The following is a 27,473-nucleotide window of genomic DNA, read 5'->3' as shown; positions in this document are numbered from 1 at the left end:
TTAGGCACTAAAATTGATACTTGAGGCCCACTTAGTGGACCATTCAGTCTTACAGCATACCTAATCTTTAGACCAAGTCTGCAAAACTATAAGCACATTACATGCTTTAAACTCGGTTTGATATTGTAAAACAAACTTTTATCAAAGCTCCAAACACAGTTTTCTACATTACACACATCATTCGAAACTAACAGCACTTTTGATTATTTTTGGAAACACTGCCATTTTAATGCGACACTCATTTACTGATGACCTACAGTACACACAGTGATCATGTGTGAAAACACTTATACATCATTTGTTCACTTAATAATCAAAAGTTGTTTTTGTTTTTTTAGAAAGAAATTACAAACCCGATTCCAAAAAAGTTGGGACACTGTACAAATTGTGAGTAAAAATGGAATGGAATAATTTACAAATCTCATAAACTTATATTTTATTTACAATAGAATATAGATAACATATCAAATGTTGAAAGTGAGACATTTTGAAATGTCATGCCAAATATTGTCTCATTTTGGGTTTCATGAGAGCTACACATTCCAAAAAAAGTTGGGACAGGTAGCAATAAGAGGCCGGAAAAGTTAAATGTACATATAAGGAACAGCTGGAGGACCAATTTGCAACTTATGAGGTCAATTGGCAACATGACTGGGTATAAAAAGAGCCTCTCAGAGTGGCAGTGTCTCTAAGAAGTCAAGATGGGCAGAGGATCACCAATTCCCCCAATGCTGCGGCGAAAAATAGTGGAGCAATATCAGAAAGGAGTTTCTCAGAGAAAAATTGCAAAGATTTTGAAGTTATCATCATCTACAGTGCATAATATCATCTAAAGATTCAGAGAATCTGGAACAATCTCTGTGCGTAAGGGTCAAGGCCAGAAAATCATACTGGATGCCCGTGATCTTCAGGCCCCTTAGACGGCACTGCATCATATACAGGAACACTACTGTAATGGAAATCACAACATGGGCTCAGGAATACTTCCAGAAAACATTGTCGGTGAACACAATCCACCGTTGCCAGCTAAAACTCTATAGGTAGAAAAAAGAAGCCATATCTAAACATGATCCAGAAGTGCATGCGTTTTCTCTGGGCCAAGGCTCATTTAAAATGGACTGTGGCAAAGTGGAAAACTGTTCTGTGGTCAGACGAATCAAAATTTGAAGTTCTTTTTGGAAAACTGGGACGCCATGTCATCTTGACTAAAGAGGACAAGGACAACCCAAGTTGTTATCAGCGTCTGTTCAGAAGCCTGCATCTCTGATGGTATGGGGTTGCATGAGTGCATGTGGCATGGGCAGCTTACACATCCAGAAAGTCACCATCAATGCTGAAAGGTATATCCAAGTTCTAGAACAACATATGCTCCCATCCAGACGTCGTCTCTTTCAGGGAAGACCTTGCATTTTCCAACATGACAATGCCAGAGCACATACTGCATCAATTACAACATCATGGCTGCGTAGAAGAAGGATCCGAGTACTGAAATGGCCAGCCTGCAGTCCAGATCTTTCACCCATAGAAAACATTTGGCACATCATAAAGAGGAAGATGCAACAAAAAATACCTAAGACAGTTGAGCAACTAGAAGCCTGTATTAGACAAGAATGGGACAACATTCCTATTTCTAAACTTGAGCAACTTGTCTCCTCAGTCCCCAGACGTTTGCAGACTGTTATAAAAAGAAGAGGGGATGCCACACAGTGGTAAACATGGCCTTGTCCCAACTTTTTTGAGATGTGTTGATGCCATGAAATTTAAAATCAACTTATTTTTCCCTTAAAATAATATGTTTTCTCAGTTTAAATGTCATCTATGTTGTATTCTGAATAAGATATTGAAATTTGAAACTTCCACATCATTGCATTCTGTTTTTATTCACAATTTGTACAGTGTCCCAACTTTTTTGGAATCAGGTTTGTATTTTTACCCCTTGCATTTTTGTTTACATTGTATCTATATTGTACAAAGTGCTTTATAAATAAAGCTGACTTTCTGACTTGGCTTTTATGCATATAGAGTGTGTATATGTATATATGTATAGATACACACCTTGAATATGCATCTGTGTTGTATGCATGTTCATTATCTATCTATCTATCTATCTATCTATCTATCTATCTATCTATCTATCTATCTATCTATCTATCTATCTATCTATCTATCTATCTATCTATCTATCTATCAAGCCAAGTCACTTCATTTCTGTAGTGCTTTATACAATATAGACTGTTTTACAGCAGCTTCTGAATAGTATCAAATACACATTCTGCTGTAAAGCAGCTCTAACAAGTCAATGGTGTCATTCTACAGCTCAAGTCAGTTGAGTATTGATTCAGTTCAGTTGTATAACTGTAAAATTCATCAGTCATACATACTGTATATACAGTATACAGTGTATATGTGCATATGCATGTACAGCATGTGTGAATGCTATGACAAACTGTGCTCCACTGCACTCTGAACAAGCAAAAGACACACAAGAGTAGTGTTCTACATTTTTCACATCTGCGTGTAGTTTGGCGTGTATGTGGCTAATTATTTTATGTTTGTGTGTAGAGTTACTATGCAAAAAATAAAATGTTTAGAAAAGTTAAAACAGTTTTCAAAGAAGTGTTTGCATTTGAAAGATGTGTGTGACATTTTGTATGTTGTGTGTGTGTTTTGTTGCTTTGGGTGTAGAGTTTTGAGAAATGTAGCCATAGTTTCAAAAACTGTAAATGTTTGAAAATGAATAACAGTTGAAAACATTCATTAGAAATTTAGGAAAGTAATCAAAAAGTAATTAAATGTAATCAGTTACATTACTTTAATAAAGTAATTGAAATAATTACACTATTACATTTTAAATAGAGTAACTTGTAATCTGTATCCATTACATTTTCAAAGTAACCTTCACAACACTGCAAATATAGGCTATCAGCAAAAGAATGCAAAGTACAGGTGTGCACATTGAAAACCTAAGCCGGGCTCAGGTGCAGGACTAAAAAAGCAATAAACAAAAAAGGATAGATGTCTGCAAACTGAAATTACAGCTCCAGAAAATGTATTATTAAAACAGCGCAAAGTTTCAATCAGTCAGGTCTGTCTTCGAGTGCCTTTTTTATATACAGTATATCACCACCCCTAATACAGCAGTAGTCACCATGGGTTCATTCTGTTTTACAGTTTTGTTTTCTTCTCTTGCATTGCAGCAATTTAGTGATGAGGATTAAGACACTGGAAATTGCCATGCATATATATTTCTATATTTTCATCAAACATGAAATGGACCCATGGTTGCCGAACTGCTTGGTTCTTTTATGAGACCATTGCAAATTTAAATGTTTTGAGACAACCTTTTCTTATACAGGGCTCTTATAAGGGGCTCTATTTTCATTAACAGATATTTGGAAGATGGTGTGTAGAGCATGTCAGAGTTACCTTAAATCCCTAAGGCTACTGTTAGTTTTTCAGGTGTATGACCTAATTGTAGAAGGTAAATGATGCGATGCAGTGCTAACATTTGTTCTGCATGCTTAAGTTTACCAAGAGTGAGAATCATTTACCATGCTTTACACACCTGTCTTAGCAAATGTTTGCTCAGCAGGTTTTATGTAGGAAATTTGACTGTTTGATGTGTTTTGTTTTCTTAAAATGGAATGTTTTTCATTAAGTGTATACTCCCTACAGGTTCCACTATGTTCAGGGGATTCAAACACTTGATGCAACAGCAACAACTGACTTGTGAATTTCTGCACAAGAAAGTTGGAAGTCTACATTCAATCACCACATCATGGTTTAAATTTGTAATTTGTTAAACTGATGGTGTTACAACTTACCCTGTGGCATTTTACACTGTGTTCAAATTGTGTCAGAACCTTCAACCTGTATGCTTCAATATTTCAGGAAATAATAAAAATTAATACATCACCCTGCTCAATTAAAATTACATATTAAAAACTTAGAGAATTAACACTTACTAAATTCTTAAGATTTTATTATTGCACTATTATATAGTCATTGGGTAAAAGGCATGCTTTAGGAAACTAAGTTGGGTTCAATTCTTACGCTGAAATAAATGATTCATTTTTGTGTGTCGTAAATGCAACTGGTCAGTACAAATGTAAACAAGGGAATAAGCCTAATGTAAGAATTTTTTTGTCAATTTTTAGTTACATTTCTGTGACTTTTTTCTTATTGGTAATCCCCCATATTAAAATTAGCTTTTCCTCCCCACACACTGTGATAATGTATAATTAATGATAATGTAAAAAGTCATACACACAAATTCGATCAATGGATTTTAAATGATCAAGCCTTCTTGTGCTCTCAAAATGCCCACCTCTCTGCCTTTTACTCACCTGTGGCTAAAAAATGTTCCTCTTACACTAAAGACATGTGCTGACATCTAGTGGACAAAAAAACGAATGACGATACGTTTTTCTGCACAGAGCACAGTACTTAAATGTCACATTTCACATGCTTTATTTTTAAGAAATAGTTCAATCACATATGTCACCTGTAAACTCTCACTCACATCACAAAAATACCTATCATAAAAAGTTCATGTGACTCTATTCAAAGTCTTCTAAAACTATACCCTAGCTGTCATGTAACCTACAGACTGAAATGTATACTGAATTAACAGTCTTTTGAAGTCTTTTCTGTAACTGGATCATGATTTTTTTTTTTTTTTTTTTTTTTTTTTTTGACAAAGCAGTATTTTACACTAATTTATAATTTTTCTTACCTGTTGGAAACCTAATGGCATTTTCTGTCTAGATTTTACAACAGTGAAACAGCTCTCTGCAAACTGTGGATGTTTTAGTATCTTCGTTTTACTTAATTTTAGTACTGCAGGGGTGCAGAAAGTTCCTGGAGTGCCACAGCCCTGCAAAGTTTAGCTTCAAACCTAATGAAACTAACCTGATCCAACTAATCATGTCCTCTATGATTTTGGCCTCTACGATTTTGTGCTGTCACAGATGAAAGATGTCAGAAATTTAGGATGACCATTCACGGTGTGTTTGCAGGTACAACCTATACCAACTAGTCAATAAAAATGCAACATCAAATGACGTATTGATCAACACAACATGGTGCTAAAGCTTAAATAAGATGAAGGCGAAAAGAAGGAATAATGGTATGTGGAAACCACAATTGCCAAAGCATGCTTCATCTTGCTCTATTTATTTATAGCGCATGCTGATGAAATTTTATTCTTGCATATAAAAGTGCATGCTCATGATGTTTATTCTTATATACTTACTTGCATCATAGCCTACAATTCAATAAGTTTCATCACCTACATACGTGTTGTATAAAAGTTTATTAAATCAATGTCCCACCCTGTGATTTGTAATGATCTTACAAGACTTCTGAAATTGCACTGTCTGTAGAAGATATTAGGGTATGTGTGTAGTCACGGTACACCCCTCTCGTGATTTTTATCTATTGGCATTATATGGTTCATATTGCAATTACAGAAAAAACTTAATCACTATTCAACAGGCCAAATCTTTCTTTGTCCTGCTTATTCAAGGTGTCCTTCAAGGCTCTGTTCAAGGCACACTTCTTTTTAATATCTGCATGCTCCTACATTATCCTCATTATAGCTACTATGCTGATAACCTTTAACACTATATACTGTACCGTATGCGATCATTCTGTTACAGTCCTTCCTTTCTTTCAGACAATGCCAATATTCACAATTCAACAGAATTAATTTTAAAAAGTCTTGCAATTCAAACCACCATCCCTTAAATAAAATCTTATCAGTGCTTTATTTGTTGTCATAATTGATCCTTATATTACATTTAAGGCATGTATACCTGAATTAAAACTGCAGAATGACACACCTGTCTGCTTTTTTAGGTCCTTTGATTTCAAACTGCTTGCACAAGATTCTCAATGGGTGGTGGATCATTTAGTATTATGGCACCTAAACTCTGAAAATCACTATCACAGAGTCTTCATAACACCTTCATCATCTCTTCCTTTAATTAAAGAATCTCAGATGAAAACATTTATTTTCTCTCAGTATTATCTGCCTTCTATAACTACAAATTGTAATTGTACTATTAGTGTTTTATGTGCTTTCTCTGTGAAGTAAGTTTGAGCACTGCAGAAAAAGCATATGTATTGTCATATGTTTACCTCAAATTTTTTTGACAGTAGTATTGTTTTTCCTATTTTTACCCACAACAGTGTGGCATGACCATTATGGAGTGATATAAACATGTTTCATGCATAATAAAAGCCGAAGGCGATCTAAAGTCCAAATATGCCTTACAAAAGTAATAAAAGGTGATGTTCCAGGAAAACCCTATGGACAAAGGCCTTGAGTTGTCGCTGTACCTGAATATAAGAAATATGTTCTTTGACTGATTAAACATAAAAAAAAATAAAAAATACAGGTTTGCAACAATATATGGTTAATCTGTGTTATTTAAGCCATTTCAGGTATTGTCATAAGAGTAAATTACATTTACAATGCAATGATAATCAACATAGTATTCATCACAGTAGAGAATGCTATAAATAATATATTGATTCATTCTGTGAGATACTAAGAAGCCAATACGATTTATAAAGGCACCTCATTATTAGTTTATTAAGATGTTTGGCCAGTGATGCTTTTTCAAATGCATAAGTATCCCAAACTAACAGGCCTTGCAGAATTGGAGCAGCATGTTTGATCAGGGTTTGAGGTAAACTTTGGCCTGGAGTTGAGGAAATCAAATTGGGCTGTGACTGGACTGTGAAACATCTGCAACGCACCTCAAGTAACTCACAGCCTTGCTTGCCAGCCGTTGCTCTGCCACTCTTCTACCAATTCCTGGCTACTTGGTTCTCTTCCTCTCATTGGCCTCCTCGATACGGTCCTCACAGGGAACTGTGAGTTCTAGGTGGATGATTTGATAGGAGGCTTTTGAAATCAGAACCATGTCTGGCCTTAGCAATAATATGGCAACAGTTTCTGGAGAATTCAATTCCTTCCCCAGGTCAACTTGCAGCTCCCAGTCCTGTACAATTGATAGCAAGCCAGAGAAAGTGTTCCTGGCAACTGGTGTTACCTTCTCCCCTGTCTTGACAAAAGTTATGGTCTTTTTTACTGGGTTTACGTGCTTGCAAAGGGTGATCCCACTAGAAATGGTGTCTGCGATGGCCTTCAAAACTTCATCATGATGCCAGTGATAGCTCCCCTCACACAGGGCTCTTTAACAGCTGGTAAAAATCTGGTCAAAAGTCCCTCTCATCAGGCAAGCTGGTGACTCTGTCTTCCCCCAGCCGAATAAGTTGGAAAGGCTTGGTAGTATGTTGTAGACAGTGTGGATTAAGAATTTTATTTAGTGGGGTTTAGATGTCCAGAGCTAGCCCAAGTGACTTTGCGCTGTACTACTTGTTCCAACCTTGTCCAGGCTGCCAGCTGCCGCATCCGAACCATCTTCTTGGCCTGAACTTCTGGGGCTTGAGTCACTTGGAAGTTCTGAGCACTGTCAGGCCTTTCTACTCCTGTGTCTCACCCAGCATAGTTTCTAAGCACTGTGACTCTTGCATCATCTACATGCATTTCAAACTTCAGGCCATGCGGGTTCTTGCACACCTTTCCACACAAAAATTCCACACTTGTTGTCAAATATTCATTGCCAAGTGTCTGCATCCTTTGGTCTGTCAGTGTGGGATCCTCTTGCACTCTTCCACACTTTGACACTTTCATTGATGTTTCAAAACTTTCAAACATTAACACTTTTAGATCAGGGGACCTGGGGACCACGGCTCTTCACATTTTGTGTGTCTCCTTTATTTAAGACACCTTAATCAGATAATCAGCTTATTAAACACACTGAGTGTGTCAGATAAAAGAGATGTATAAAATGTACAGAGCAGTGGTTCCCCAGGACCAGTATCAAAAACGACTGTTAAGGCATATTTAACTTACATCAAACCAGTTCAAGACCTTCAGAACTTCATCTATCTATCTATCTATCTATCTATATATATATATATATATATATATATATATATATATATATATATATATATATATATATATATATTAGTAGCAAAGTCTTAGTCTAGGACATTTTTAACAACATGTTAAATCATGCTAGCAATATGGTAAAACATGATAAAGCATGGTGGCAATGTGTTGAATCATGTTTTAAAGCATGTTAGTAATATGCTAATCCATGTTAGCATCAAGCTAAAACATATTTAAAAACATGTTAGCAACAGCTAAAACATGTTAGCTATGTGCTAAAATGATAACATGCTAGTTCATGTTAGCAAAGTGTTAAAACATTAGCAACATGATAAAACATGTTAATGTATTAAAACATGCCAGAAAGATGCTAGCAACATGCTAATTCATGCTAGCAAAGGGTAAGCATGTTAGAAACATGCTAGCAACATGTTAAAACATGATAGAAAGATGCCAATAAAAAGACCCTCTGAAGATACTAGCAACATAATGCAAAATCATGCTAACAACATGCTAAAAACATGTTAATTTATGCCAACAAGCTACGCAATATCGCATTCATAATCGCAGATGAATCGCCTTTGATTATGAACGTGATATTGCGTAGCTTGTCATGATCTACGGCTCTGTGTATTAAATGCCGCTCCATTTGAAAGCAGGTGATGGAGATTTACAACTAATTACAGAACTGGCTTAACTGACAAGATGCGCATGATAATGCCAAGAGATTTATCGTGCAGCCCTAGTGGTAACCATGATAACAACATCCTAATTCATGCAAAATGCAACATCCAATTCATGCAACATCCTAATTCATAGCAAAATGTTGAACATGCTAAAAGACACTAGCAATATATTAGCAACATGTAAACCATGGTAGTAACATGCTCACTCATGCTAGCAACAGCTAAAACACGTTAGCTGTGTTATCAACATAATTCATGCTATATGTCAAACATGCTAGAAACATGTTACCAACATGCAATTTAGTGCTAACAACATGCTAAATCATGATAGTTAGTGCTAGCAACATGCTAATTCATGCAAGTCCACATCTGTAGTCAATTTGAGAGTAAAGAAAAGCATATACAGGCAACACAAAATTAATGTAAATGGCTCCTGACAATGTAGGCCTACTTTGAGGTCTTATGAAGTGACATAATCAGACTGTGCAAGAAACTGAATATTATTTACAACATTATTACCTTGAATCCATAGCCTTATGGAAACGGTCCTGAGTATGTTAACAAGAGTATGTGGTGGCAAATTTTCAGCAAATTTTTGGAACTGCCAATTTTCATTTTTGGGTAAACTATCCCTTTAAGGCAGTGACTTAGAGTCCTAGATAAGTTGATTATACAAACCAAATTTTGTGATATTACACCAAAGCATTTGCATACTTTCTCTTGTTAGTTTGCAGATAATCTTTAAAAAAACACACATACAGCAGTTTCATAATAGTTTATATCTCTATTTATTTTCCCTTAGAACAGAACTTTAATAAATGCAGCTGTATTTTCATCTTACCTTCAAAAAAGGTCATGACCAGTGAGACTGATTTATAAATATTAATCAAAGTCTTTGTGTAAAAAAAAATCAAAGAAAATTGTTGAACTAAAGCATCTATTGTATGACAATATGACACTGTAATAATAACTGTTATTTCTATATACTGTATGTCTGTCCATTTCTATGCTTGTAAACCGCAGGTTCCAGTTGCAACCTTTCCAGAGGAGGAGAGCATTCATTGTGTAAATCATACTTTTTGACAAGTGGTCAACAGTCGATTAAAATCTTGATAAACATGACCAACAAAAGTGTCTGAACAACAGAAACAACAACAAAAGCACAGAAAAACCTTAAAGAGGACAGGCTACATTCAAATAAATCTTAAAATTTATATTAGAATAACCAGTTTTCGACAAAGATGGGATGAGGATCGGTTATGTGACTTTTGACACTATGGAAATAAATCCAGGGGAACAAGAGAGATATCTGGGAAATACTGATGGATTCTAGATGGTAAACGGGATCTTATACAGCGAGGCCAGATTCAGGGTTAGATTATATATGAAATGTCTTTGACTTTACAATGGAAATACAGTATAGTGACAGAGAATACATTTGGGATAACTGAAAAAAGGAAATCTCTGATGCTGAAGTCAGCATGAAACAGGTTGGTAATTAACAAATGCCCTACAGCATCAGATGGACTACAATATGTTCTATGCAGCTCTTCCAAGCTGGACATTCATACAATTTCATAGTCTCTTGATAATCTGTGATCATTCATAGCCTGATATTTTCAATTAAATATATGATCTCATTGTATAATCCTATGCAAAGGCAAAACACAGTAACTACAGCAATACTGAGACTGAAATGGCTTGTTTTTTATTTATTTAATGTTAGTATTTTATTGTAACTGTTTTGATATCAATTCAAACTCTATTTTCTATGATTTTTTGAACAGCCAAACCCGTATCTTCTATCATAGTAGACCCAGTTTCAGTTATAACTCTGTTGCTGTGTGTTGCCTTTGCATTACAATGTAAATAATAATGATCATTTAAGAGTTGGTGTTGTCTTCACCTAGTGTAATAGATATTGTGTTGTTATGTTAATATTATACTGGGAAAGTGTAGATGTGTCTCGATCTCTAGATGTAGTGCCCGCAAACTCTGTTAGAGGGCACACCATCCTGTACCTTTTACCATTCTCCCTGGACTCAATTTCCCATAATTCTTTGCCCGGACTTATCGTCAACTGCAATCACCTGCTCTCATCACCTCATCAGTCTCACACCATAAGAATAGCACACATACAAGCTCACATCACTGGTGATTGAATGTTTTTCAATTTGATCTAGAACAGAGTCCAATGCAGTCTTTATTCAGTAAGGCATAGTCACACAGGCAGGGTCTAGTAGCAGCAAACAGTTATGTCCAAGGCAGAGGCAAAAGAGTAGCGGTGGGCAAAGCGAGGCTTCATGAAACACTGAAACAGTCGAGGCAAATGTGCAGAGGCTTCGAAACAATTCGACACCCATCTCTACGGTGACACCGAGTGGTCATTAACTCCACTTTTATACTTTGTGGAAGTTAGGTTAAGACAGAGGTGCGATTGTGTGGTTTGTTCCCAACCCTGTCGATCAAGAGCAGATTCAGATCTCGAAACACTTGTGAAATGCCCTGATGCTTTGAATCGCCTAAGTCACGTGTCATGGGTGTTTCGAATCACACTTCGGAGCAGTGTTTCAAACATCTGTGCTTCAGGATCTCGACATCGTGTCGAAACATCAGTTTCACATCAGCCATCCCTACAAAAGAGTAATCCAGACAACGGGCAATGGTGAGGGCAGACACCAAACAATCAGAATCAATGAAACAGTCCAGGGTCAAAAACACTAAGGCAAGTTAAAACTAGGAAACTTGGAAAACAAGGAACACATAGGAAACTTCGAAAACATTCAATAACCAGCGATGTTAGCTCTTGTGTGCGTTATTCTTATGGTGTGAGATTGATGAGGTGATGAGTCCAGGGCGAATAGTAAAAGGTACAGAATGAGATGCCCTCTAGCACAGCTCACGGGCACCCCAGCAAGAGATTGTGACAAGATGAGCTTTTAAATCAGTGGTGCTCATGTGTTCATCACTCATCTGAATAGTGTGATAAAACAAATACATTAAAATAAAAGGAAAGAAAACAAAATGTTATGCAAGACTTTGTCATGCTGTTCTTTGTATGTTCAATATATATATCTATTACACTGGATGAAGGCATAACGTTTCCACTGAATGATCATTACAATTTAACAAAGTCATCTGTGAAAATTGACATCCTTTAAGTTAGCATTGTACATCATTTGATAGTGAAAAATTAAGAAATTAAGACACTAATGAACAAATTTATGTGGAATAAATGGACACATGTTCTCAAAAACAACTTAGAAACACTGACAGAGAAGATTTAGAGTAAAACCAAGAACATTTAATCACTTGCACAGTTAAATTTACTCTAAAGCAGAGACATACAGAATGTATGTTTTTGGACAATGGCTTTAAAACAGAGAACCAGGGGACCTGTGCATAAAATAGTGCTTGTGTTGCTTTATATGTTTTAATTAACAAGACATCTCTGTTTGACTTTAGAGATTCTGCAATTTTAAGTTTCCAGTTTTGTGAAGTGTAGTATATTATTGTATATTGATATTTCTCAAATTAGCCTATACACACACACACAAAAAAAAATAGTATTCGAAAAGGGGCATTTACTGGTAGTTTCCCCTAAGAATTGTACACCTGGGCCATTGTCACCAGTCACTCTGTGCATCTCTGCTCTTGAGTAATTTGAATTTAACTTTACAAGAATTCATTTAGCGGTAGTGAATTTACTCTTTAAACACACAAGAAAATAATGACCAAAGGAAAGTGTTGAATGCACAGTATACAAGGATAGTCAGAAAATAAGGTCCTGACAAAGGCAAAACAACACATAATCCCTATTAGCCATTACACTCAAACACTGAAGACAACAACCACACAGAAGGAGAAATGTAGAATAAGCCCTTAACTCCTTCTCCTCACACTACTATTTGCTAAGCCCTTTACACAATAGATAGTTATTTCTGACAGGGAAATGATGGTAAAATTACAGTGTAATTGTGTATTATTATGATGGAGCAGCACATTCTGTTCAGCTATTTCAATTCCATTCACACATGAACTGTGGTAGTTAACCTTAGTTAAACCAGCTTCACATATAAACTGTTAAATGAACGCATTCAAATTGTCATGCAATGAGTAAAGATATAAACATTGTTGATGCTAAGAATTACATGAGGACCACATACTGAAAAACTGATGCTTCCACAGAACATCTAAGATGCAATTAATGCAGAAAGGCTGAAGGGTTTAGCACATTATTAAATGAATAAAGTGCATAATAAAGTAGTATCATGTATGAAAATACTTATCATCCTCCTCCTTTACAGTTGTGTGCCAAAGCCCTGTTCATTTGATGATTTTGACCTGTTGTAGACTATATTTGTATTTAAATGAGTACCAACACAATGGGGTCTTTACACTCTGGAGTCTATACACTCTCAGAAAAGAAAAAAAAAAAGTAAAAAAGCTGTCACTAGGACCGTATCCCTAATAGGTTCATATCATTATCTTAAAGGTACATATTAGTACCTTTTGAAAGGGTACAGTGACAGCTTATGTGATTATGTACTTATGTTGTTGTTTTTTTATTTATTTTTTCTGAGCATGTACAAATCATAGTAAGTCATGTACATGATATGGAGATGAAGATGTTGGAATAAACAGAACTATCTCATGGTAGTTAAGATAAACTGCAGTAAACTCATACAGTTCATACAGTTAGGGGACTAATCATAATTTTCTAATATAATGCGAGGTGGCTGTATCTGTTTCTTAGGAGGTGGAGAAGAAAATTGCTGCTTTGATTTTGAGGCTTTGAGTACATCTAAGATAAAAAATAAAAAAAAAATTATTCAGGATGAAAATGAATGCATTTTAAAGAAACATGAATCTGTAGCCTGTATCCTGTCTGAATGGTGCTGATGACTTTGTGGTGTGACACTCACTCTCAAAATACACTAAATACTGGCACGCAACATATAAAGAGAGAATTTGACAAGACCATGGAACCTCAAGTCACTTTCCAGGTTGCTCCGAAACCACTGAACAGAAGTCAAAACCATCTTGAAGTGAAAATAACAGCTGAAACTAAAAGGGAAAAGTTAGATAATCTCCTAGTGCAAAGTGAAATGACATTTTGTGTGTGTGTGTGTGTGTGTCAATGTGTGTTCCAGAAGAGAGTGAGAAGTCTCTGTGGGGGCATGTTCTGGCTCTTCATATTATGTGTATCTTTTGTCCCATGTCTTGTTCGCTGTTTTCCCCAAACCCCACAAAGTGCTGATGACAAGTGTGGTTAAATGTTCTCTGGTTGAGACTGTTAGCATCACTTAGAGCCGGTACACTCAACTTCTCTCTGAGTGCTGGGCTTCTTTACTGACAAGCCCGAAGTGAGATGTGTTGGAGCATGCGGATACGCTAGAGCTGTCCAGCCCAGCATCGTCCAATCACTCTTCTCTAGGGGCGTTGTCGTCCAGTGGAAATATGGCGGTCAGGCAGGTCGAGTTCTGATTGGCCGTCATGGTAGCCACAGTGTGGAGAAGAACTAGGACCAGCAAGCAAAGTTTCAGCCGGCCCTGCCCGTGCCGCGGAGCCCCCGGGGAGGTCACGGATGTGTGCTGGCAGGAAGGGTGAGTTCTTTTTAAAGTGCCACGGGAGCGGTTCTTGGACTTCTGGTCCCACCGCACATCACAGCACTCTGGCTCCTGGTTGATGTTTGGTTTGATCCCTGGGGTGTATGCAAAAACACACATCAGTGTTTTATTTGGAAAATTCTTGAGTTCTGGCAAGATTTTCTCAAAGTTATGAACCTTCGTTCAAAGTTAACATGCCAAAAATGTTGGGACAAAAATAGTTATACAGTACATCATTTATGGACATTTTTTTCTGAAACATTTTTATTCGGATGTTAGTCTAACATTTTATTAACTAGTTTCAAGAAGTTCAGACAACATTCAAAAGTAATGTTCCCTAATTTAACATTCCCTTATTGGTTTTGCTATATACATATTTTTGTTCACTGGTGTTGCCCTAAAAATATTACTTTAAACACTAAGATATTTGTATAAACTGAATATGCATAAAATTGTATGATTAACTATTCCATCTTGCATTAAAAAGTCTTTGGATTAAAAGGTCTGTCCATAAAAATGCATGTTAAAGGCATTTTGTTTGGTTTGTGAAAGGTTTTAATAGGCACTAACTGCTTCATCATAAGCTAAAAAATTAAAGAAGGTTTTTAAAGCTGTTTGAAGACTTCACCATGTGAAGTGTTTGTACGTGCTTTGAAAAGCATTGGGCTGTTTCATCATGAATTAAAGAAAAGTATAAGGCTGCAGTGTTAAATACAAAGATGTTTCTGTGTGCTCATTAATTGCTTTCCATGCACTGACATTCCTGTGACATTGTATGCAAATTAAAGCTGAATATAAGCAGAAATAAATGGTCAGCTCATAAGTAATTAGGGAAGATAAAAGAAGTTCCACATAACTAATTGTAAGGCCAAGATGCTCACACTTGAGAAAAGGCTAGTTTAGTGCTAATGTAGTACATTAACTATTTGTATGCATACGTCTTTGGTTCAACCTCAAAAATCAGCTTCAAAAATGCTGTCACTGCTAATATTGTTGGCACCTATATGCTGAATATCTTTTCCTCATTTAAATACAATCTGCTAAATGATGTATATTGTCACGAATCTGGTCTATGAACTTCCGTTCACTCACCACCCGAGCTCATCCGCTCACTACATGGACTTTTACACTACACAGACCATTACACTCTACTCTGGAATACATTTCCCATCATCCATTGTGCTGATTACACACAGCTGTAACCAATCACACGCTCACCTGAAAGCTATTACACACACTATAAAACACCCACCCAGAGCCTGCTCAAGTAGCCGAGTATTGTTTAGTGTTTATCACTGTTTAGTTCATAGCTACTTTACGGAGCCTGCTCTATCTTTCCTAGTTTATTCATAGTCTTGACTTGCCTGTTTTTTTCCTGTGTTTTGATTCTCGCCTGTGTATTTCGGATTACCCCCTTTGTCTTGTCGTTTGGACTCTATTTGCCCCTGACTGGATTATTGCTGTGTACCTGGATACTCTTTGCCTTGCCCTGTTGGATATTGTTCACCGTCGATTAACCCACGCCTGTTTATTGGACTGCTTATTTGTTTTGGCCGTGCCATACCTGTTCGCTGGTGTTTCGACCCTGCCTGTGTTTGTGACCACATCTTTTAATAAAAAGCTTGCATATGGATCAGCATGTCTCTCGTCTCATCAGCTCCATTACATATAAAATGTTGATTATTAATATTATTATTATCTTTAAACTATTCATTGATTACAATATTATTATTGATTATTGATGATTATAAGAGATTAGGGTGATGTACATGAAGTGCTCACTAGATTGTTATGCGGCATACAGAAATGTGATAAATGGAATATTGCCTTATATCAATATTGCGTGAGAATTTAGTGATATTGCAAAGTATGTTGCTTATAAGGCCATATATAATTTTTATATATACATTCTCTAGTTGAAGATGTTTATAACATCAAATATCATAGTAAAAAAATTATATGTACATACTGTATGTTATATATATATAATATACTGTACTGTATATGATGATCGTTTATACGTAGCAACCATATACAGGTGCATCTCAATAAATTAGAATGTCGTGGAAAAGTTAATTTGTTTTATTAATTTGATTCTAATTGTGTTAGTATTGTTTTATTTATATTTATTTGTTTAAGTAATTAAGTAGTTTAAGTCTTTGTTTCTTTTAATTGTGATGATTTGGGCTCACATTTAACAAAAACCCACCAATTCACTATCTCGACAAATTAGAATATGGTGACATGCCAATCTACTAATCAACTCAAAACACCTGCAAAGATTTCCTGAGCCTTCAAAATGGTATCTCAGTTTGATTCACTAGGCTACACAATCATGGGGAAGACTACTGATCTGACAGTTGTCCAGAAGACAATCATTGACACCCTTCACAAGGAGGGTAAGCCACAAACATTCATTGCCAAAGAAGCTGGCTGTTCACAGAGTGCTGTATCCAAGCATGTTAACAGAAAGTTGAGTGAAAGGAAAAAGTGTGGAAGAAAAAGATGCACAACCAACCGAGAGAACCGCAGCCTTATGAGGATTGTCTAGCAAAATCGATTCAAGAATTTGAGTGAACTTTACAAGGAATGGACTGAGGCTGGGGTCCAGGCATCAAGAGCCACCACATACAGACGTGTCAAGGAATTTGGCTACAGTTGTCGTATTCCTCTTGTTAAGCCACTCCTGAGTCATCTTACCTGGGCTAAGGAGAAGAAGAACTGGACTGTTGCCCAGTGGTCCAAAGTCCTCTTTTCAGATGAGAGCAAGTTTTGTATTTCATTTGGAAACAAGGTCCTAGAGTCTGGAGGAAGGGTGGAGAAGCTCATAGCAAGTTGCTTGAAGTCCAGTGTTAGGTTTCCACAGTCTGTGATGATTTGGGGTGCAATGTCATCTGCTGTTGTTGGTCTATTGTGTTTTTTGAAAACCAAAGTCACTGCACCCGTTTACCAAGAAATTTTGGAGCACTTCATGCTTCCTTCTGTTGACTAGCTTTTTGAATATGTTGATTTCATTTTCCAGCGGGATTTGGCACCTGCCCACACTGTCAAAAGCACCAAAAGTTGGTTAAATGACCATGATGTTGGTATGCTTGACTGGCCAGCAAACTCACCAGACCTGAACCCCATAGAGAATCTATCAAGTATTGTCAAGAGGAAAATGAGAAACAAGAGACCAAAAAATGCAGATGAGCTAAAGGCCACTGTCAAAGAAACCTGGACTTCCATCCCACCTCAGCAGTGCCACAAACTGATCACCTCCATGTTACGCCGAATTGAGGCAGTAATTAAAGCAAAAGGGGCCCCTACCAAGTATTGAGTACATGTATAGTAAATGAACATACTTTCCAGAAGGCCAACAATTCACTAAAAAGGTTTATTTTTTATTTTTTATTGGTCTTATGAAGTATTCTAATTTGTTGAGATGTGAATTGGTGGGTTTTTGTTAAATGTGAGCCAAAATCATCACAATTAAAGAACCAAAGACTTAAACTACTTCGGTCTGTGTGCATTGAATTTATTTAATACACAAGTTTCACAATTTGAGTTGAATTACTGAAATAAATGAACTTTTCTATGACATTCTAATTTATTGAGATGCACCTGTTTGTTTTAGGATGGTTTCAGTAATTGTCCAACAGATGTCACTAAAAAGCTGTATGATAATCCAAATAGCATGTTTCATTTCAGTATTTCCAATGTATTTAATTTAAAGAAGTGCTGAAATTATAATGAGAATTGAACAAGCTCTGCTCTATGAAACAATAACATGATTTTTAAATTATTTAAATCAAACTACACAAACTGTCACAAACTACAATCCAGTTCTGGCTATGTGGAGTTCACAAATATTTGTATACCAACCTGCACATATAAAACTGGGAGTTCCACCATGTATAAGGTCATCATTGTCAGGCAATATGAACGGACACCTCTGCTGGACCTCAAGACAGTACTGTTCACAGGGAATCTTATGACTGCAACCTGACTGAGGACTCTGGAAATACTGAGCGCAGAGCCAGGGCCTGTAGACAGTCTGTAGAGAGAGCAAGAAAGAAACAAACAAATAAATGAATGCAAACCATTAAACTTTTCAACTCCTGTGGGTCGGATTTCACACATTTTGGAAAGTTGGAAATGTTTTCCACTCTTACTCTTATGAATCACTGATGAAATCATCAGGGAGAAATAGGGCAAATGTCAAGATTTTCAGTGAATAACAACCTAAATTTTGGTCTCCTACTCGTACAAAGCTCTCATGTTCATCCTTCAAAAGACTTAAAATAGATGTAAAATAGAGTTTTACGATACTGCCATGGTTCTTTTTGAAGCTTAAAACCTCGGTCCCCATTGAAAGAGCATTGAAATGAGCAATAAACTCTTGAGTGACTGACTTCACTGTCACTACAGTGCCATAACAAGTGTCATTTTTTATTTCATATACCATTCAGTGACACTTTATAGCAAAGGATTTAAACCAATATCACTATCAATCAATTGTGCAGTACTCAAAGTGACCAGCAGATGGGAGAGTTGCTAAGCTCTCCACTTCAGACCTGTTTGCAGATTCATTTGTCTCACAGTTGCCTGTGCTGCCTCAGTGACATACACAGAGGCCCAACCAGGTCACAAAGACCTCATAAAAATGCTGCTGCTTTATGATGTACCTTTGACTGTCTAACCAAATATGCCTACTGCAACATCACTGTGACAAAATGATAATATTATACTATATATGAAGTGAATCAGTAGCAGAATAGTGCAGTGGGCAGTGCAAGGGGCGGGCAGAAGACTCCACGGCGCTATAAGAATAGACTTTGCTCATTTATTTTGCCCTACATAGCACACAGCACAGCCTGCTGTTGAGGAAAGGGAAGATGCCAGAGCATCCACGAGTGTGTGTGTGTTGAAAAAGAGAACAGGAGGCATAGAAAACCAGGTCGTCATTAGCACTGTCTGGCTGTCAGAGAATCCAGTACTGCAGTCTGATTTGTGAAGGCTGGTTTCTAAGAGGATTCTCTCTTCCTCTCTCTCTTCTTAAAAAGTCTTTAAAAACAAGACATCTGTAACAGAATAACAGGAAATGACACGCCATTGAGGGTTGCTGACCCCCATCTCACCCATCGCATGCCAGATGGAAGCGAAAAACAAATGTTTAGTTACTGTAAATCTAGAGCTGTCACATCATAAATTTGCACTTACTGTACGTGTTTAGGAAGAAAGCTTCCTGTGACAGGCGTAACTCAACGTATGAGCCAAAGATAAAATAATAATAATAATAATAAATACATTAAAAAGGTTCAAAATTTCAGTAAAAACGGCGCTGGATTTTCTCCCACATAGGCCCACCACAGCTACAAACAGTTGCTACTATCTCACAATATTACAGTAATCCTATTGCATTTATGGCAGATAACATCACAAAAACCATGGTGACCCTGTTCACAGTTCAGTGAGCTACAGTACAACCAGAACTCAAGAAATGGATCAGTCTCATTCAAGAACAAATTGTTCAGATTGGTTTTAAAGGGATAGTTCATCCAAAATCATTCATCTTTAAAACTCAAGTGAAGATATTTTTAATGAAACCTATGAGATTTCTTTCTCTCCACTGAAAATCCATTCCACCAAAACCTTCAAGTATCAAAACATTCATAAGAACATCTTAAAGCAATCCATACAAATCAAGCTGTTTAATAAGTCTTCTGAAGAGACACTGAATAATTTGCACTGAATAAAGACACTATTGGCTTCTGCTTACAGCTGAAGGGAATGCTTTTCATGATTTATTAACTTTGGAACATTGACCCAGTTATTATTTATTACTTATAATAACTGAATTAAAATTAACTAAAATGAGCTGAATAACGACACTAACATCATCTATAGACCTGAATTATAGTTGAATTGAGTTTGTTTCATAACTGATGAACATGACAGTTACTGAGCTAAACAGAATCAACATTGAAATGTATTGATTTGAATGACACTACTGTCTTCTGTAGAGCTGATTATAGCTGAACTGAACTCATTTGATAATAGATTATATTGATTATAAGTTATTGAACTGATCTGAATCAACGCTGATCTGAATTGAGCTGAATAATAACACTACTGCCTTCTGTCTAGCTGCTTTACTGTACATCTGAAACTGAATTGCTAAATTCTGCAACATTAACATTGTTATTAAGAGGCTTGTTGTATAAAGTGATATATAAATGTGATTTTACTTGACGATGTAATGATGAACAGATTTAATTAAGACTTTTATTCACATATTAACACTGATCAACACACATACAGCTCATCAAATATGTAAAAAGAAGTTCAAACCTAATGGAAGCTGAATTAAAATTTGTATACTGTATATAGAATCAGAAAATACCAATTTGCTACATAAAGTTATAGCGTAGTAATGGCATCCTTAGCATCTGAGATTTTATGTTGTGTGGTTTTTTGTTTTTTTGGCAGTCAGGTCTGCTAGGGCATTTTTGTTATTGTTATTGCAAGAGTGACATGCCACACCCAAGATGGCGGAGCTTTCTGCTGAAGGCCAACTTCTACATATGATGTTTCTATATTATACTGATTTTAATTTATATATTTAATTTATTATACATACCTCATCTCTTGACATTAGTTACAAAAGACAAAGATATCTAGTTTCACCAGAATCCTGTTTTTTTGATGTTTTGAACAAGGGAATGCATGGACATATGAAGAGCGGAGGAACTACAGTCACTCACAGCCTCGTTTTTATTGCTGTCAGAAATTAAATATGCCACTTTACCCTGACTAGGGACTACTGCATTAAAAAGAGCAACAATTAAATTCTTTAAATTAAAAACCATCAACACAGCATTTCTGCAGCTGTGAGATAAAAGTTCTAGGGCTATGAAAAATTTGTGAATCCTCCCACATCATCAGGTCAAAAGGTTAAAGCGTGCAATACCTTCAGGCATTTAGATGGTAAAGAGTGCTATGAGTATCCACCGCAATGCTTCAAGGGATTTCTTATGACCATATGGCCATGAGCCAAGGTTAAGGGTTATGCAGTCATTATCAGGAAAGGCATGGTCATGCAAGTGAACAGCATCAGTGGTGGATTTGAAAAGAAAAATGAATGCTATGAAAGAGGAAGTTGTTCTTTTTTTCATCAAGGAACTGTGGTTCTGTCAAGCTTAACAAGCATGACGGAATTGCAAATTTGACCCATATAAAAGAGACAGAAAAAAATGAACTATTTTGTATGAATAAGCAGCACACTACCTGTACAATACTTGGTGTATATTATGTTGACCTTGTAGACCTTGCAAGTATTATTCATTGACTAACAGAAAGGCATTAATTCAATTTGCAAACAAAATTTTATCTGCAGTGCTATTTAGAACTGAGCATTAGCTGTCAAAACCATATGTTCAATATTCTAATTAAATTATACAGTTTTCAAGAATTCTCCAAGAATTCTAGTACAGTATAGTACAAAAAAATCTATTTCCTTCAAAAACATGAAGAGGTAAAAAAAAAAAAAAAAGAGCATGTTATTTACAAAGCATTAACACTGAAAATGCAATCAGATGACACTCGACAAGCCCTTGCTCTTTGTTACTGCCAATCCAAGCAGAGAACATCGTTTAAATTAGTAATTTTTATACTTTTTTTTTTTTTCCAAATAAGGGTGTCCCCAAAAGGAGGTGTTCAGAGATTATGTTTTGGGAGTACAAATTTGTCCTCAAAATATAGGCATACACACACACACATACTTGCATTTGAACTCTCCATAGGCGTAATGGTTTTTATACTGTACAAACTGTATTTTCTATCGCCCTACACCAACCCTACACCTAAATCTACCCCTTACTAAAAACTACTTTCAATTTTTGAATTTCATAAAACACCGTTTTGTGTGTTTTTTTATGCCTTTTGTTTTACAGGGACACAGGAAGTGTCCTCATAAACCATGTTTACGTTGTAGTACCCATGTCATTATTTACATTTGTGTTCTCATAAACCATATATACCAGAACACACACAAACATTCCTTACTCCCGGAAATAACACTTTACAAAAATGTTTCATTTATCTAAATCCCTTCATTTAGTAACATGATGTGTGTGTGTGTGTGTGTGTGTGTGTGTGTGTGTGTGTGTGTGTGTGTGTGTGTGTGTGTGTGTGTGTGTGTGTGTGTGTGTCTTGTGCAAGCTTACATCTGGGTCTGTCTCTGCACACTCACATGTCCAATCAAACTTCATTAACCATGAGTTTCTCATTAATGATTCAAATCTAATTAAAGTGCTTCCGAGGATCATTATAATGCATCAATGGTAACTAATTACATGGAAAAAAAGACTTGCCACATTATTGCAGAACACGATTAGATTAAGAAACCTGGAGTTTGTGCAATACTGGGTGTGATTCTGAACCAATGATTGTGTAAGTTAACATCCAGAGATAGTCATGTATGTAAAATCAGCAACAGATGGACTTAAAGGTCATGTTAAAGTACTGTAGTTTATCCTATTCCAGTTATGTAAATGTAATGTAAAATCCAGTGTAGGCCAACAAAAATAACAAAATCAGTTAATTATTACTTTGGCTAATCAGATTTTCCACATCCTGTCCAGTACTGTCCTTTAATTTGAGCGATGACAGCTACTGTGCTTGATACTGGCAGCCAGTCACTGCTTTGCTGACCATGGTTGTAAGTATCGATACATCTGCCTTTTCCAATGAGAATTCACAGTAATCTCAGACAACATAATTTTGATGCTTCAATCAAATTCACAAATGCATTTGAATAGCCAAATTTGCCAGAGATGAATTATGATTAGAAGATCTAAGATTTGTCACATAATATCAAATGGGGCCCTGGAGGACCCACAGCAGTGCATATTTTGTATGACCTCCTTATTTAATACACCTGATTCAAATCATAGCAGAGAGTGGTACTGAACTGAGTCTGTCAGATAAGACAGACACAATGTGCTGTGCTGTGGGTCCCCAGGTGATATGCAATACACAGTGAGCAAAAAAAAAGGTTATAAATAGAAAGTTTATTATATAAAGCATATATGTTTTGTCAAAGTTTGTTTGTTTTAACTTATAAAACATCGATTTTGTATGTATATACTTATATATATATACATGATTGTGTGTGTGTATATATTGCACATTAAATATCATTTACAGAGAATGCTGACTTACAACCCCCAGTAAGCAATATAAAAGTCACAATGAGGAGGAGAAAACCTCCCTCTTTTTCTTTCAAATATTTACATTAGGCCCTATATGTCCTCATATACTCAGGTCAAAAACCCCTTCCTGCTCTATAAAATATTTGAAATTGATGACAGTATTATTTAATCACTTGCTTGCAGTTAAAAGCTCTGTTGTCATTACTGTGATGTTTTGCACAATACACATCCCTGCAATTAAAACCAGTAGTTGTACTGCTCAAAAACCTCTTGAACAACACCAGCACTGTCAAATCACCTGACATAACAAACCGACCACGTGAAACTACAGAGGTGACAAAATAAGAGAAACATATATCTTAGGGCAGGCACTTTTGTTGTTGCAAGAACAGCTTCACTGTGCCTTGGCATTGATCTACAGGTCTCTGGAACTCTGCTGGAGAGTTGGAACACCAATCTTCCAACAAATAGAGCTATATTCCCTCATTTTATTTTTTATGTTGACAGAGAATATTGTCTAACATGTCTGCATGCACAACACAAAGACCTGACTAATAGGGGTCGACCGATACATGTTTTTCAGGGCCAATTCCGATACTGATTATTACAGATCAAGTAGAACGATAACCAATATTTAGAACCAATATATATGTCTGATGTAATAATTTAGATTAATGTCAAAATTAAGAATAACAAAATTATTTAAGGTACATTTTAAATCATTGTTTTACAATCTTTTTTTTCATGCTTTAAAGAAGTACACTTATTTGTGTTGTGTGGACTAACATATAAAAGCAGATAATATTATGATTTTAACTGTAGTGTGCTATTCAATGTTATTTTTAAAGTTAATGTTTTAAATATTCTAACATGCAACTTCGTCATTACAAATTTGTAATTATAAATATATGTAAACACATGATATAAAATAAATGAAATTAAAATATATTTTAGTTTACCATAAATGATTGTCAGTAATTTTATAATGCTAATTTAAACTTAAAACTTTTTCTTTTAATTGTAATTAAAATGCAAATAATTGTCCAAAAACCTGACATTCAGATTGCAGTTAGGTATACTTTTTAAAAATATATTTCTGTAATAAGGGAATAGCGGACAAGGGTGTATAGTGTATATAATGTAACCTGTTTGAACACAGTCATTGCATTGTATTATATTGTAATTCTGTTTGGTGCAGAAATTAAATGCTTCACCTCTAACATAATTATTGAACAGCATGCCTGAATGCATAATATAATTCAGATCTATATTATAAACTGTAAAATTAGATTGTCCTCACCGTGAGCTAATGTTTACAGCTGTATGAGCCAGTAAGACTTAGTTGTTTTTACTGTAAAAGAACATAATAACACTGTTGTTCACCTTGTTCATGCCTGTCCACTGAGGCCTTGCTCTGATTAATAAAAAAAGAGAACCTTTTTCTAGAGCTAATTGTATTTATAGTTTTGGTTGCTGGCATGACATGACTAACAACACCTGACATGCCATGCTTGTTTAGATCTACTAATCAGGATGATGTTTTTTTCTGCCCCCTTGAAGCCAGATGAAGCAACATGTTAATGACATTTGTTGTGTGTCCTTGGCTCTCCAGATGTGAGCAGTGCTAGCAGCAGACATCTGCGCTGCTGACTCATGCTGCAGCCCCGGGTGCTGTCAAAAAATTGGCTGGCAATAACACACACCTCTCGCTGAATATTTAGAGCGGCGAGGCTAAGCTTCTTGCTATGTTCTCAAAATAGTGACTTTGAGTGAATTTGTGTCCTTCTGCAACCTGCACTTGCATACTGCACACTGTCAAGGGTTACCAAAATGTCACCAGCATCACTTTTCTCTGAATGCCTAATAAACAATGGCACCCTCCCACATTTCGATAGTGACTGTTCGCAAATCAAACAAACAAGCTAGTTGTGAAATTTCCCTCCTCTCAACCTGTCAGTCTTGGATCTGCATATATATTTTCAAGCCAAAAATGTGAAGATAAAGGTTAAAGACTAGATTCAAAGAACTGTTAAATGGTAGCGAGCTTCAAAGAGCGTCTGTGTTGTTTAACAGAGAATTTCTTCAATTAGGCCTTAATAAATACCAAAGATCAAAGCCCTATATTTTTTCCTTGTTTCGACTTTGAAGCATTAGCAATGACGACTGTATCTTTCTCTAAACGTTTTGAGAATATTCAACAGTTTGATAATGTCTCAATTATATGAATTGTAATTACATTTTGACACTTTGCATAAAGCTGAAAAATATTGTTCAAGGACACAACAGCAGTGTAGGTAGAACTTTAAAATGGATTTGTGAATTTCAAAAGCATCCACTTTCATGATCGCAACTGCTTCTCTAAGCTTTGATCATGGCACTCTTTCAATTTAGGCAGTTCAGTCTAGTGCTGCATCAGGTCAACACACCTCAAATAAGCAAAGTATAGTATTTCACTATTTATCAGAGATGTATTTTGTCTCAAGCACTGTAAATGTGTTCCCACAGATCCCAGCTGAGTTGCTTCTCGAGCTAAACAAAATGTTCGAGAGGTGGTATTCACATGGTGTTTTCCTTATGAATTTCAATTAGGCAGTGGTGTACAGGACAGCAGGCATTACCCAAATACTGCCTTAATGCTCTGTTTTATGTCTCTCAGTCTACCACATGGACAACCCTACTGGCTCTAATTGGATTTGATACCAATGCTGCTTGAAATCTCTCCATTTCACTGTTTGTCTTAACACTCACAAAGCCCTCAAGGATGAAAATGAACAAAAGCCCAAAGCCGAGTGACTAAAACAGTTAAAGTCAAGCTAAAATCATCACAGGACCTTCTGGAGACCTTCACTCTTTTAATATGTAATTGGTAAGACATCTACTGCAATGTAACATTATATTACTGATTTACATGTTGCTTGCAAAAAGTTGTTTTTTGGAACCAGATGGTGTAGAATCTAACTGGACCATGATAACCAGCCAAACCATGACACAAAATCTATAATACAATATGGCTATGGCAGCTGATGATGAAGATTTTTGAGGTTTAATGTACCACAGATTTTTTGTTTAGTCAAATAATACAGAGACTATGACATAGGACCAATATATCAAGAGTGATATTATCATTTTATGTTACCAAAAAGCAATATATAATTTTCACATACGTTACATTTTCTAGGCAGATATACATTTATAACATATATAACATCCTCATAGGAAAACTAGCATATGTACATAAATAAATTTTTTGTGATTTTTTTTTTTTTTGGTTTTGTTTTTGTATGTCATATAATTATATTAAAATTATATATATAATAATATGTATGTGTATGTTTTTTTTTTGATTTTTTAAATGCATATCTATCTTTTATATTTTCTCATATAATATCCACATGTATTGCATGTTTTATGATGTATGTATGTACATGAAATATATCCAAAAAGTATCACATACATAAACATACATATTTGTATGGTTTAGATATTTATGTATATATATGAAGGGTTCATATGTGTTTTTACCTCTTAACTATATATTACACATTTGGAATTTAAATATATGTGCATATCACATTTGCGTATGGGGTGGCCACGAGACATATGTTCTTTGTCATAAAAATAACACATTATATGACACATAATGTCATGACACGCAGTCAAACTGAAGTGGCTGTAACAAGATAATCACATGAAAGACATAGTAGAAGATTGATGCTTGCCAAATGCATCTGTAAAATGAGATAACATGCTGTCTTATAGTGGAGCTTAATGTCCCAATTTGTAGCTCCAGTCATTTTTCTGTAAACAACCGCTGCATTTCAATATTTAATTGGTGCCAATTATTTGCCTGCTTATTTATTAATCTGGAAGCTGCTTATGTGTTTCGGCTGTGGGCCGAGATTCACAACTGGAGTGAAGAAATACAAGCCATCTGCCAAAGAGCATCTCTTTCTATCTCTTTTTCCAGCAAACACATATATACATTGTGGCGGAAGAAGACGCTGCCCACACGGGA

At 35.9% G+C, this 27,473-nt stretch overlaps 1 protein-coding gene across 1 annotated transcript in view; it reads right to left on the bottom strand.

Annotated features, from left to right (window-relative positions):
* Window positions 1-9,419: 9,419 nt before the first annotated feature.
* Window positions 9,420-27,473, bottom strand: part of LOC109102000 (transmembrane protein FAM155A-like) — an 84,599-nt gene continuing 66,545 nt past the window's right edge. The window contains exons 2-3 of the mRNA XM_042716347.1: window positions 18,129-18,300; window positions 9,420-14,359 (exon numbers count right to left, since the gene is read on the bottom strand). Of these exons, the coding sequence (XP_042572281.1) occupies window positions 14,079-14,359; window positions 18,129-18,300 (453 nt within the window). The 3' untranslated portion in view covers window positions 9,420-14,078. The remainder of the gene's footprint in view (window positions 14,360-18,128; window positions 18,301-27,473) is intronic.

The sequence above is a fragment of the Cyprinus carpio genome, chromosome B1 (genome assembly GCF_018340385.1).
Source record: "Cyprinus carpio isolate SPL01 chromosome B1, ASM1834038v1, whole genome shotgun sequence".
Lineage (NCBI taxonomy): Eukaryota > Metazoa > Chordata > Actinopteri > Cypriniformes > Cyprinidae > Cyprinus > Cyprinus carpio.
Note: the sequence above shows the minus strand (reverse complement) of the source record. Positions and strands in the feature narration are given on the sequence as shown.